Below are 13,047 nucleotides of genomic sequence, written 5' to 3' on the forward strand. Positions count from 1 at the left end.
TTCCTCTTCACAGACGCTGCCTGACCTGCTGAGATACTCCAGGACTTTGTGTTTGTTCCCCGAGACTTCCAGCAGCTGCAGAATCTTTTATGTCATGTTCGATTAACTTGGGTTGTTTTCTCCAGAGCGGCAAAGGCTAAGTTGAGAACTGGTAGAAGTTCTTAAGATTATGAAAGGCGTAGATACAGCAGACAGCTGGTATCTTTTTCCCAAGATTGAACAGTGTGGTACCAAGAGGGCATGCATCTAAGGTTAGAGGGGGCAAGTTCAAAGGATCACGGATTCATTTTATTTACCGCATACATTTACATGTGTAAGGAACTCGCTGTGGTGTGTTGATTAGGGTTGACATGAGAGAGAAAACAAAAACGTTCAACATATAAAGAGTAAAGAATTATATAAAAAGTTCTATACAGGGTTGTTATCATGGGTGACTTTAACTTCCCTAATATTGATTGGCACCTGATTAGTTCCAAGGGTTTAGATGGGGCAGAATTTGTTAAGTGTGTCCAGGATGGATTCCTGTCACAATATGTGGACAGGCCGACCAGGAGGAATGCCATACTAGATCTAGTACTAGGCGATGAACCAGGTCAGGTCACAGATCTCTCAGTGGGTGAGCATCTGGGGGACAGTGACCAGCGCTCCCTGGCCTTTATAATTATCATGGAAAAGGATAGAATGAAAGAGGATAGGAAAACTTTTAATTGGGGAAAGGCAAATTAGGAGGCTATAAGGCTAGAACTTGCGGGTGTGAATTGGGATGATGTTTTTGCAGGGAAATGTACTATGGACATGTGGTCGATGTTTAGAGATCTCTTGCGGGATGTAAGGGATAAATTTGTCCCGGTGAGGAAGATAAACAATGGTAGGGTGAAGGAACCATGGGTGACAAGTGAGGTGGAAAATCTAGTCAGGAGGAAGAAGGCAGCATACATGAGGTTTAGGAAGCAAGGATCAGATGGGTCTATTGAGGAATATAGGGAAGCAAGAAAGGAGCTTAAGAAGGGGCTAAGAAGAGCAAGAAGGGGGCATGAGAAGCCCTTGGCGAGTAGGGTAAAGGAAAACCCCAAGGCATTCTTCAATTATGTGAAGAAAAAAGGATGACAGGAGTGAAGGTAGGACCGATTAGAGATAAAGGTGGGAGGATGTGCCTGGAGGCTGTGGAAGTGAGCGAGGTCCTCAATGAATACTTCTCTTCGGTATTCACCAATGAGAGGGAACTTGATGATGGTGAGGACAATATGAGTGAGGTTGATGTTCTGGAGCATGTTGATATTAAGGGAGAGGAGGTGTTGGAGTTGTTAAAATACATTAGGACAGATAAGTCCCCGGGGCTTGACGGAATATTGCCCAGGCTGCTCCACGAGGTGAGAGAAGAGATTGCTGAGCCTCTGGCTAGGATCTTTATGTCCTCGTTGTCCACGGTAATGGTACCGGAGGATTGGAGGGAGGCGAATGTTGTTCCCTTGTTCAAAAAAGGTAGTAGGGATAGTCTGGGTAATTATAGACCAGTGAGCCTTACGTCTGTGGTGGGAAAGCTGTTGGAAAAGATTCTTAGAGATAGGATCTATAGGCATTTAGAGAATCATGGTCTGATCAGGGACAGTCAGCGTGGCTTTGTGAAGGGCAGATCGTGTCTAACAAGCCTGATAGAGTTCTTTGAGGAGGTGACCAGGCATATAGATGAGGGTAGTGCAGTGGATGTGATCTATATGGATTTTAGTAAGGCACTTGACAAGTTCCACACGGTAGGCTTATTCAGAAAGTTAGAAGGCATGGGATCCAGGGAAGTTTGGCCAGGTGGATTCAGAATTGGCTTGCCTGCAGAAGGCAGAGGGTGGTGGTGGAGGGAGTACATTCAGATTGGAGGATTGTGACTAGTGGTGTCCCACAAGGATCTGTTCTGGGACCTCTACTTTTCGTGATTTTTATTAACGACCTGGATGTGGGGGTAGAAGGGTGGGTTGGCAAGTTTGCAGACGACACAAAGGTTGGTGGTGTTGTAGATAGTGTAGAGGATTGTCAAAGATTGCAGAGAGACATTGATAGGATGCAGAAGTGGGCTGAGAAGTGGCAGATGGAGTTCAACCTGGAGAAGTGTGAGGTGGTACACTTCGGAAGGACAAACTCCAAGGCAGAGTACAAAGTAAATGGCAGGATACTTGGTAGTGTGGAGGAGCAGAGGGATCTCGGGGTACATGTCCACAGATCTCTGAAAGTTGCCTCACAGGTGGATAGGGTAGTTAAGAAAGCTTATGGGGTGTTAGCTTTCATAAGTCGAGGGATAGAGTTTAAGAGTCGCGATGTAATGATGCAGCTCTATAAAACTCTGGTTAGGCCACACTTGGAGTATTGTGTCCAGTTCTGGTCACCTCACTATAGGAAGGGTGTGGAAGCATTGGAAAGGGTACAGAGGAGATTTACCAGGATGCTGCCTGGTTTAGAGAGTATGGATTATGATCAGAGATTAAGGGAGCTAGGGCTTTACTCTTTGGAGAGAAGGAGGATGAGAGGAGACATGATAGAGGTATACAAGATATTAAGAGGAATAGATAATGTGGACAGCCAGCGCCTCTTCCCCAGGGCACCACTGCTCAATACAAGAGGACATGGCTTTAAGGTAAGGGGTGGGAAGTTCAAGGGGGATATTAGAGGAAGGTTTTTTACTCAGAGAGTGGTTGGTGCGTGGAATGCACTGCCTGAGTCAGTGGTGGAGGCAGATACACTGGTGAAGTTTAAGAGACTGCTAGACAGGTATATGGAGGAATTTAAGGTGGGGGCTTATAGGGCTTATATGGGAGACAGGGTTTGACGGTCGGCACAACATTGTGGGCCGAAGGGCCTGTACTGTGCTGTACTATTCTATGTTCTATGTTAAGTTAAAGGTCATATGTGCATGGCAACTTTTCTTTACACAGGGGGGGGGGGGGTGCCTGGAACGTGCTGCCAGGGCTGATGGTGGAGGCAGATACGAAAGAGGCATTCCAGAGGTTCATGAGTGTGCATGGAAATGGAAGAAAATGACATTGTGTAGGCAGAAGGAATTAGGTTAGTTGGCCATTTGATTATGAGATAGTAATTAAATAGCTAATTAGTTTGGCACAACATTGTGGGCCACAGGGTCTGATCCCGTGCTGTACAGATGTATGCACAGGGTCTGAAAAAGCTGCAGAATGTTGTAAGCTCTGCCAACTCCATCCTGGGCAGCAGTATCGAGGACATCTTCAAAAGGCGAAGGCGATGTCTCAAACAGGCAGTGCCCACCACTGAGGACATACCCTCTTCACATTTCCACCATGAAGAAGGAGGTACAGCAGCCATTCAACATCTCAGGAACACCTTCTTCCCCTCTGCCATCCGATTTCTGAACGGTCTACGAACCCATGAGTACTACCTCACTATTTTTTCTCTCTCTCTTTTTGCCCAACTTAGTTAATTTAATGTTTTATACTGTATATAGTTCTTACGGTAACTAGAGATTTTGTTCTTATGCATGGCAATATATTACTATCACAAAACACAACATCTGTCAGCGTTATTAAACCATATTTTCTGGTTCTGATCAAACAGTGCAGGTGAGGTTACTTGATGATTGGTGTGGACTCTCTGGGCCACAGGACACGTTTGCCCACTCTGTCACTCTAGTGTCCTCACAGCAGCCCGGATTACTCTACCTTTCTCACACTGCGACCCCGAGAAGCCGCGCTGACACATGCAGTCATAATCTCTTTGCCTCGGGCTGCAGACTCCACCGTTCCTGCAAGGGTTGATCTGTGCAGTGCAAGGGTGTAACCGATAGTTGGAGATGCCGATGGCATTTCGAATATTTTCTCTCTTTAGCAGTGGGATGGATTTTATTGACAGCTGGATATAAATACAGAAGAAAAACATTTGCGTATAATGATTTACATGTTATATGACAGAACACTGGCGCAAAGTTACAAATGACAGAAGCAAAGTTATTTGTTTTTAGATTAACTTTCAAAGACTGTACAAATCATCTTCTGGATCAGTTAATTAGTTTTTTGCATTTGCAATGTTTGTCTTCTTTCACACATCAGTTGTTTGTCAGTCTTTGTGTGCAGTTTTTCATTGATTCCATTGTGTTTCTCTGCTCTACTGTGAATGCCCACAAGAAAATTAATCCCAGTGTTTTATATGCTGCCATATACATACTTGAATAATAAATTAACTTTTGGCTTTGAATTTTTAAAACCATTTATCATGGTATTTGGAGTATGATAGCAATGCCCCTGAATAATTAGCCGATAGCGTCACAGAGCACTACAGCACACAGACAGGGCCTCTGGCTCAGTTAGTCCATGCTGCACTGCTATTCTGCATAGTCCCATCAACATCCACCTGGACCATAACCCTCCTTACCCCTCCCATCCATGTACCTATCCAAAATTCTCTTAAATTTTGAAATCAAACCCACATCCACCACTTTCTCTGGCAGCTCAATCCACACTTGCACCACCTTTAATTACTTCACCTTTCACCCTTAACCTATGACCTCTCATTCTATTCTCACCCAACCTCAATGGAAGGTTGGGTGAGACTAGGACTAGAGGTCATAGGTTAAGGGAAAAAGTCTGCTTGCATTTACTTTTTCTCTACCTCTTACAATTTTGTACATCTTTATCAAATTTCCCCGCATTCTCCCAAACTCTAGGGAATAAAATCCTAACCTATTCAACCTTTCCCAATAACTCAGGTCTTCAGATCCGAGCAAAAGCCTTGTAAATCTTCTCTATACTGTTTCATTTGGGTGGCAGGGCAGAGATACATCCAGCCAAAGGAGGTGTAAGGCACTCCTTCCCTCCGGTGGCCTGCAGGTCACCCTTGGGCAAGGTATAGGACCTGCTTAGCCCCCTCTAGTCAGGCTCACGTGAAGCCATGGGGGCAGGCGGTGGACGGTCGTATGAGCAGCTGGTGCATATCACAAGTCCTGGTTATGTGACCACTGACGCCAGGCAGACAATCTCTGAAGAGTATTGATAATGGCTGGGGTCACCAGTCTTGTAAAGACACTGCCCAGAAGGTGGCAATGGCAAATCACTTCTGGAGAAAAATTTGTCAAGAACAGTCATGGTCATGGAAAGACCATGATCACCCACATCATATGACACGGCACATGATGATGATGATGATGATGATGACTATTTCAAACTCACTGCTATCTTTCCTATCGGTAGTTGACCAGAACTGCACACAATACTCGGAACTAGGCCTCATCATCTAATGCCACTTAACACACTCGGACAAACTCATCTGAGGGGGTGCAAAGGGCATGGGGAGTCCTTGTGCCCTCTTGGCAATCTCTTGCTGTGATGGATCTCAATGGTCACTTTACAGGTCGTGCCAGGTATGAGGTATTGGAGCTGTCTGAGAGTGGTTTGAGCCTTGGTGCTGGGGTGTTGACCTGGGATACGGACAATGCTCCGCTTATCCCACCAGCAGACTTCGGGCATTTTGTGGTGGTGATATCTCCAGTTCTCTGAGCTGCCCACCAGAGGTACCATCACCTTAAAGCTCACTTTGGTTTGACAAAACAACTGGGGCACAGGCAGGACAGTCTGGGAGGACAATGCAGAAAGACGACAGACTCCAATGATCAGAACTTGGAGTTATGCTTCAAAGGAAATTACATTCCATTAAATCAGGATTACATACACTCAGTGGCCATTTTATTACGTACCTCCTGTACCAAAATAAAGTGGTCACTGAGTGCATATTTATGGTCTTCTGCTGCTGTGGACCATCCACCTCACGGTTTGATGTGTTGTGCATTCAGAGGTGCTCTTCTGCACACCACTGTTGTAACGTGAGTTAATGTCACCTTCCTGTCAGCGTGAACCAGTCTGACGATTCTTCTCTGACCTTTACCCCCGGCGTTTTCACCTCATTTTTTTTTTGTTTCATGCACCATTCTTTGTAAACTCTAGAAACTGTTGTGGGTGAAAATCCCAGGAGATCAGTAATTTCAGAGATACTCAAACCACCCCATCTGGCACCAGCTATCAATCCACGGTCAATGTCACTTGGATCACATTTCTTCCCCATTCTGATGTTTGGTCTGAACAACAACTGAACCCCTTGACCATGTCTGCATGCTTTTATGCATTGGGTTGGTGCCACATGATTGACTGTTTAGATATTTGCATTAACGAGCAGGTGTACCTAATAAAGTGGCCACTGAATATATCTATATTTTAAAAATTCTCTATACTTATTATTTATTTATTAGTTGCAAGGTTTGTCATCTTTTACACATTGATTATTTGTCAGTCTTTGTATATGTATAGTTTTTTCATAAATTCTATTGCATTTTTTATTTTCCTGTAAACGCCCAGAAGAAAATGAATCTCAGGGTTGTATATGGTGGCATATATGTACTTTGACAATAAATTTACTTTGACTTTTGACTCTGATCAGAAGTGAAGTAAATAAAAAAAAATCCAGGGTGCACTCCACTACAAATAATGACCAGACACATACATTGAGAAATCAAATAACGGTTGGGAGATGTACAGAGAAGATTCCAATTACGGAGCAAAGAACCTAAGGTTAATTAATGATTAATCATCTTTATTCACGTCTCTGTGCTCAATGCAACAAAATCGCTGATGATTCCAATTCTATTTACCTTTTGAATGGCACCCGTGAAGCCAGAGGTGATCGCAGCAGCTCGAGCGAATTTATTGAAATCCGGTGCACCTCCCACATACAAAGCTTCCTTGAGGTTCAAACCTGTGTGTGGGGCCTTGGGATGAAGAACAGTGCACCTTTAATTATGCAAACTTATTGAGAATCAATTTGTTTAGATAATTGCACATTAAAGATGAAACAAAATGTGGCATAATATTTCCCAGTTGAAAGTCAGCCTGTCACCTTAACAACGCAATTTAATTCTCAGGGTTCGTTGTTAAAATTGAAATGCAGGCTCGTTGCGTTGACACCGCGAGCATTGCTCTCTAGAGTCGCATTTAATACAGATAAAATTAACTATGCCGCGTGTGACAGGCCGACTTTAAACTCAAGAATGGTTATGAGCGATGTAACACGGTAATGGTGAAATAAGGCACTAGATGAGGGATGCAGGGCTGGCGAGGGGGATTGAAAAGGAAGCAGAGTGCAATGAAAAGCTCTCTAAATTAGATCCCAAGTGTGGCTCATGCCAAGGAAGAACTTGTGAATAGAAATCAGGTGCATAGAAATACTGCTGATTAAAACCTCACAAATGAATCTCACTCTCTGATCACAGAACAGCTACCTCTAAGCTTTTTATTCCCTTTCTGAGGAAATTCTACCTTATCTTCACCCACCTACCTTCCCCCTCACCTGTTTCACCCATCAGATTCATTCTTCTTCATCCCTTTACTTCTTCCACCTATCATCTCCCAGCTTCTCATTTCATCCTCCTCCCCCCACCCCCATCTCCTTATTCTGGCTTTTGCCCTCTTCCTTTCCTTTCCAGTCTTGATAAAAGGAGTCAGGTTAAAATGTCAACTGTTTACTCCCCTCCATCGATGTTGCCTGACCTGTTGAGTGCCTCCAGCATTTTGTGTGTGTTACAATCCTCATCAAGTTGTACCATTGGCACGCACAACACGCTGGAGGAACTCAGCAGGTCGGGCAGCATCCGTGGAAACGAACAGTCAACATTTCGGGCCGAGACCCTTCGTCAGGCCCGAAACGTTGACTGTTCGTTTCCACGGATGCTGCCCGACCTGCTGAGTTCCTCCAGCGTGTTGTGCGTGTTGCTTTGACCCCAGCATCTGCAGAGAATTTTGTATGTACCATTGGCAGTGAATGCCTGACCACTGATGTGCCTGAACGATGTTGTGCTGACCCTTTAACCTCCTCCATTTCAACCTAACCTTTCCCTCTTATCTAGCCCTACCTTCCTCCCCTTTTCTCTTATTACATTCCCCACTCTAGTCCCTCTCTTATCCCTTCTCTCGCTCTCAACGGCCTATCACCACCCTCCAGTGCCCTTTCTCCCATGGTTCGCTCTCCTCTCCTATCAGATAACTTCTTCTTCAGTCCATTACCTCTTCCACCTATCACCTCTCAGCTTCTTACTTCATCCCCCTCACCCACCTTCCCCCTCACCTGATCTCACCAATCACCCGTCAGCTTGCACCCCTTCCTCTTCCCCACCTTCTCATTCTGGCATCTTCTCCCTTCCTTTCCAGTCCTGAGGAAGGGTCTTGGCTGATACGTCGACTGTTTATTCACCTCCATAGATGCTGCCTGACCTGCTAAGTTTCTCCAGCATTTTGTGTGTGTTTCTTCGGACTTCTAGCATCTGCAGAATTCCTTCTGTTTAGCTTATCTCAGCACGTTTTGACTTGCAGTGGAAAGGCCTGGACTCACTTTCAATAACTTTTCATTTCATGTTCTTGGTATTCATTGCTTATTTATTTGTTATTATTACTACTTTTTGTTTCTTGTATTTACTATGAATGCCCACAAAAAATGAATCTCAGGGTAGTATATGGTGACATACATGTACTTTAATATAAATTTATGTTGAACTTTGAATTTTTCTTTCAGATTGACGTCGCTAGTGACCCATGTCTAGTAAGTAGTTAAAACACACAGCCAGCCATTGTCTCCTGCCTCAGAAAATCAATCCATTGACCTACATAGAATCAATTTCAGAGGAAGGTATAACAAGCGCCCTTTATTATTTAGAGTCATCGTGTTTTACAACATGGAAACAGGCCGTTTGGCCCATCCATATTACCTACTTGAGCTAGTCCCATTTCCCCACATTTGACCTATATCACTCTAAACCTTTCTCATCTGTGTAATAATAATAAATAAATGTTATTGCTCCCACCTCTACCACTTCCTTAGGCCCCTTGTTTCATATGCCCACCAGCCCCTGCGTGATAAAGGTTGCCCATCGGGATCCTGCTAAATAAGACCATAAATCCATTGCCTTCCCAATCAATTTCTGAACAAGTTTTCCAAATGAGTCTTTTGGTATGTGACCAAAACTCTCACAAATTTCTACGGTTGTACTGGGGGAGCATACTGACCGCTGCATCACCGTCTGGTATGGCGGGGCCGCACTGCACGGGATCGGAAAAAGCTGCAGAGGGTTACAAACACAGCCGGCTCCATCATGGGCATCAACTTCCCCAGCATCCAGGCCATCTTCAATAGGTGATGCCTCAAAAGAATTCATTAAGGACATCCATCACCCAGGACATGCCCTCTTCTCATTGCTACCATCAAGAGGAGGAGGTACAGGAGCCTGAAGACACACACTCAACCAGATTTCTGAATGGACATTGAACCCATGTACACTACCTCGCTATTTTTTTTGCTTTTGCTCTCTTTTTGTACTACGGCTAATTTAATTAAAATTTACATAATATTTCTCATTGTAATTTATATTTTTTATTATGTATAGTAATGTACTGCTACTGCAAAACGACAAATTCCACAACATATGCCAGCGATATTAACTGTGAAATATGGTGCTCCGGTTTTAAACATATAAATGGGACAACCTGGATGGTCCCAAGCCCAGGTGAGAAAGGAGGAGGACTGAGCAAGGGGCTAGCAACTCCATCCCATAAAAACCCAGAGCAACAGAAACAGCAACAGGAGCTCCAAGGACTTCATCCCTGGGAGAGGGATGTCTGGAAGACGTATGAAGTCGTGTGGGGAAAGCAGAAACCAGAGGGACAATCAACCTTCTGTAACCTCAGGACAGAGGGCTCTTTCAAGCTACCGTCAGCTGCCTATGCCCCGGTAGGGGAGATGGGTTTAATAAGAAGAAATGAGATACTAGTCAACTGGGTGCACAGTCAAAGGCATATTCCTAGATTCCTAAATGTACCCTTCCCAAAAGCTGACTGTTAAAAGTCCCAGCTAACAGCTGGTGTGTTTGTGCAGAATTCTGCGGCAGATCATGTCAGTGGCTTGCTCAGACTTGTTGAAATAAAATAGAATACAAACTCATGACGGGACTGGAGTCCAAATAGAAATTTTCTTATTAAATACTTCGGGAGTTTTTAAAGTTCCAAGGCACTAACATGCCTGAGGGTACAGATTGGGCTAGGTTGTTTTTCATTTTAAGTCAATCAACAAATTTATTTATTTATTTATTTTATTTAGCGATACAATGTGGAACACACCCTTCCGGCCCACTGAGTTGCCCTGCCTGGCAACCCACTGATTTAACCTTAGCCTAATCATAGGAAAATTTACAACGACCAATTAAACTATGAACCGGAATGTTTTTGGAGTGTGGGAGGAAACCAGATAACTTGGAGGAATCCCACACACACAGGAAGAACATACAAACGTTCTTAAAGAGGATGCTGGAATTGAACTCTGAACTCTGACGCCCCGAGCTGTAATAGTGTTGCACTAACTGCTACGCCAGCATGGCGCCCCAGATATTGGTTTGGAGGCCTTTTATCTTGTCTTCGTTGGGCCCTAAATTACCGAGTGTCAAACCTGACCTTCGACACTGAGGTTAAAGTTCAAACATGATCTAATTGAATTGGCAAACAGGTAAGTTGGGTTGAATAGCTTCTCCCTGCTTCTATTTCTTGTGCCTTTACTTTTTTTTGTATTAAGAGGTACAGCACTGTCACAGGCCCTTCTGGCCCAATGAGCCCATGACACCTAGTTACACTCATGTGACCAATTAACCTTCTAACCCATACGCCATTGGAAAGTAGGGGGAAGCTGGAGCACAATCTGAATGTAAGAATACTTCATGATTGCCATTGTTCTTTTTATCAAAATAATTTCTTCTTTTACTGGTATTCATATTCAACTAATTTGGTAATTTACTTTTACCACATGGGGCGTTTTATTCCAAGAATATTTTCAAAGATCAGGCTAGACCATAACCTGCATTAAAATAAACTCAAGAGGTTCTGTAGATGCTGAAAATCCAAAGTAACACACACAAAATGCTGGAGGAACTCAGCAGGTCAGGCAGTATCAATGTAAACAGTCAACATATCAAGCCGAGACCCTTCTTTAGGACTGGAAAGGAAGGGGGAAGAAGTCAGAATAAGATTGGGGGAGGGGAAGGGCAGATGTTAGGTGAGACCAGGTGTGGGGAAGGTGGGTGGGTAGAGGAGAGGGGATGAATGAAGAAACTGGGAGATAATAGGTGGGAAAGGTAAAGTTCTGGAAAACAAGGAATCTGATAGGAGGGGAGTACAGTGTCAATGTTTCAGGCTGAAACCCTTCATCAAAATTCTTAGCATAAATACAAGATTCTGCAGATGCCGGAAATCCAGAACAACAACTCAACATGCTGGAGGAACTCAGCTGAGGCAGCTTTAAAGGAGAGGAGTAAAGGGTCAATGTTTTGGGCCGAGATCTTCATCAGGACCCTACACTGGTACTCACATCTGTCTTCAAGTTGTTGCTTGTTTCCTACTGCTCTCTGCCAGAGCTTGTAGTAACGATGGCAAGATCCAAAGCTGAGGCTTTGGAAGGTAAGCTGAGTGTGGTGAGGGGCTCTAAACCCGGGGCAGACCCTTCCTATATCTGAGCAGGTCACTCCTACAATCACCGGGAGATTATTCGTGGCTTCAAGAAAGGCAAGCGGACTGAAAGCACAGCATGGCATCAAATGCAGAGTTCTTTTAACAGGGGCCAACCATGTTCATTGCGACACACACACACATAAAATGCTGGAGAAACTCAGCAGGTCAGGCAGCAGCTATGTAGAGGAATAAACAGTCGACATTTTGGACAAAACCCTTCATCAGGACTGGAAGGAAAGGGGGGGAAATGTGAGAATAAGGTGGGGGAGTAGAAGGGGGACAAGCTAAAAGATGATAGGTGTAGAACATGCATTACCGTACATGTTGTGGGCACTACCCAACCTGCCTTTTCCACAAGCTCCCTTCTTGAAAGCACTACAGGCCCTATAAAAACAAAAACTTCACACCATCTTAGAAGTTTCTTCCCCATGTAGTTAATCTGATCAACCATTTTAGTTAACCCTCCCCATCCCCTCTATCGATTACCCCCAACACTGCACTGCACTGTAAACACTTTAAGACACTTTTTATAATTATGTTTACATTGTAAATACATGCTAGTATTTATATATTTTATTTCATATCTGTATTTTACTTCTAACTTTTATTAATACAATTTTTATTCTTTATCATTGTTAATTTTTTTTGTTACAGGATAGTATATGGTGACTTACACATACTTTGACAATACATTTACTTGGAATTGTAATGTAAAGGTATATGGCAAATAAAGTTGATCCTTGACCCTTGATCCTTAATTGACACTGCCCCAACACCGCCTCCCCAGCAACCCTGCCTTCATTGCCACTAACGTTAATGACATGGATTCTGAGGAGGGTATACAACATAAAATGAGAGGTTCTATCACGACCACTACATCTAGCAATGGAATTAGATGAACTCGGAATGGGAAAAGGAGATTGTGATCTCTTTGTTCACTTTGTCTTTGTTACCTTGCGTGATTTCTGAAATCCAGAAAGCAGATCAGAGTAAAACACAAAACAGAAACACAAGAGAGAAAAAGGAATCAGTGAGAAACAAGGGAAGAAATGCATATCAAACCATACAGTTACACCAGCAAAGGTATAAATAACATTCCAATGTAAGAGTGCAGAGAAACATGTGAAGGAACAACAGTCAATTCCTCAGGTAATGGGCTTTATGAATAAAGCATCAAATGTTGTATTTTTCATTTTATTCTTTGAACTATAATATTATGCAAGCGCATTACAATTACTCTTTTATTTCAAATCTAAAAATTAAATTGGTCAGCTCACTGAATTACTTCCAAGCTGATATTAGACATCATCTGAGCCTAACAGGACTGTAATGGTTATATTCCACTCCTTTTAAAGAAGTCCCCAACATCGAAGATATCTTCAAAAGACGATGCCTCAAACAGGTGGTCATGAAGGACCCCCATCACGCAGGACACGTCCTCTTCTTGTTGCTACAATCAGGGATGAGGTACAGGAGCCTGAAGACACACACCCTATATTTAGGAACT

At 43.5% G+C, this 13,047-nt stretch overlaps 1 protein-coding gene across 6 annotated transcripts in view; it reads right to left on the reverse strand.

Moving 5' to 3' along the window:
• The window catches only part of agrn (agrin), a 534,989-nt gene that overhangs the window by 30,154 nt on the left and 491,788 nt on the right, over nt 1-13,047 (reverse strand). For 3 of the 6 annotated variants that reach the window (XM_063033166.1, XM_063033164.1, XM_063033168.1), the window contains 3 exons: nt 12,494-12,505; nt 6,653-6,769; nt 3,678-3,867 (listed from right to left, as the gene is read on the reverse strand). In XM_063033166.1, the coding sequence (XP_062889236.1) occupies nt 3,678-3,867; nt 6,653-6,769; nt 12,494-12,505 (319 nt within the window). The remainder of the gene's footprint in view (nt 1-3,677; nt 3,868-6,652; nt 6,770-12,493; nt 12,506-13,047) is intronic. The other 3 variants (XM_063033167.1, XM_063033165.1, XM_063033169.1) reach the window with 1 other exon arrangement.

The sequence above is a fragment of the Mobula hypostoma genome, chromosome 25 (assembly GCF_963921235.1).
Source record: "Mobula hypostoma chromosome 25, sMobHyp1.1, whole genome shotgun sequence".
Lineage (NCBI taxonomy): Eukaryota > Metazoa > Chordata > Chondrichthyes > Myliobatiformes > Myliobatidae > Mobula > Mobula hypostoma.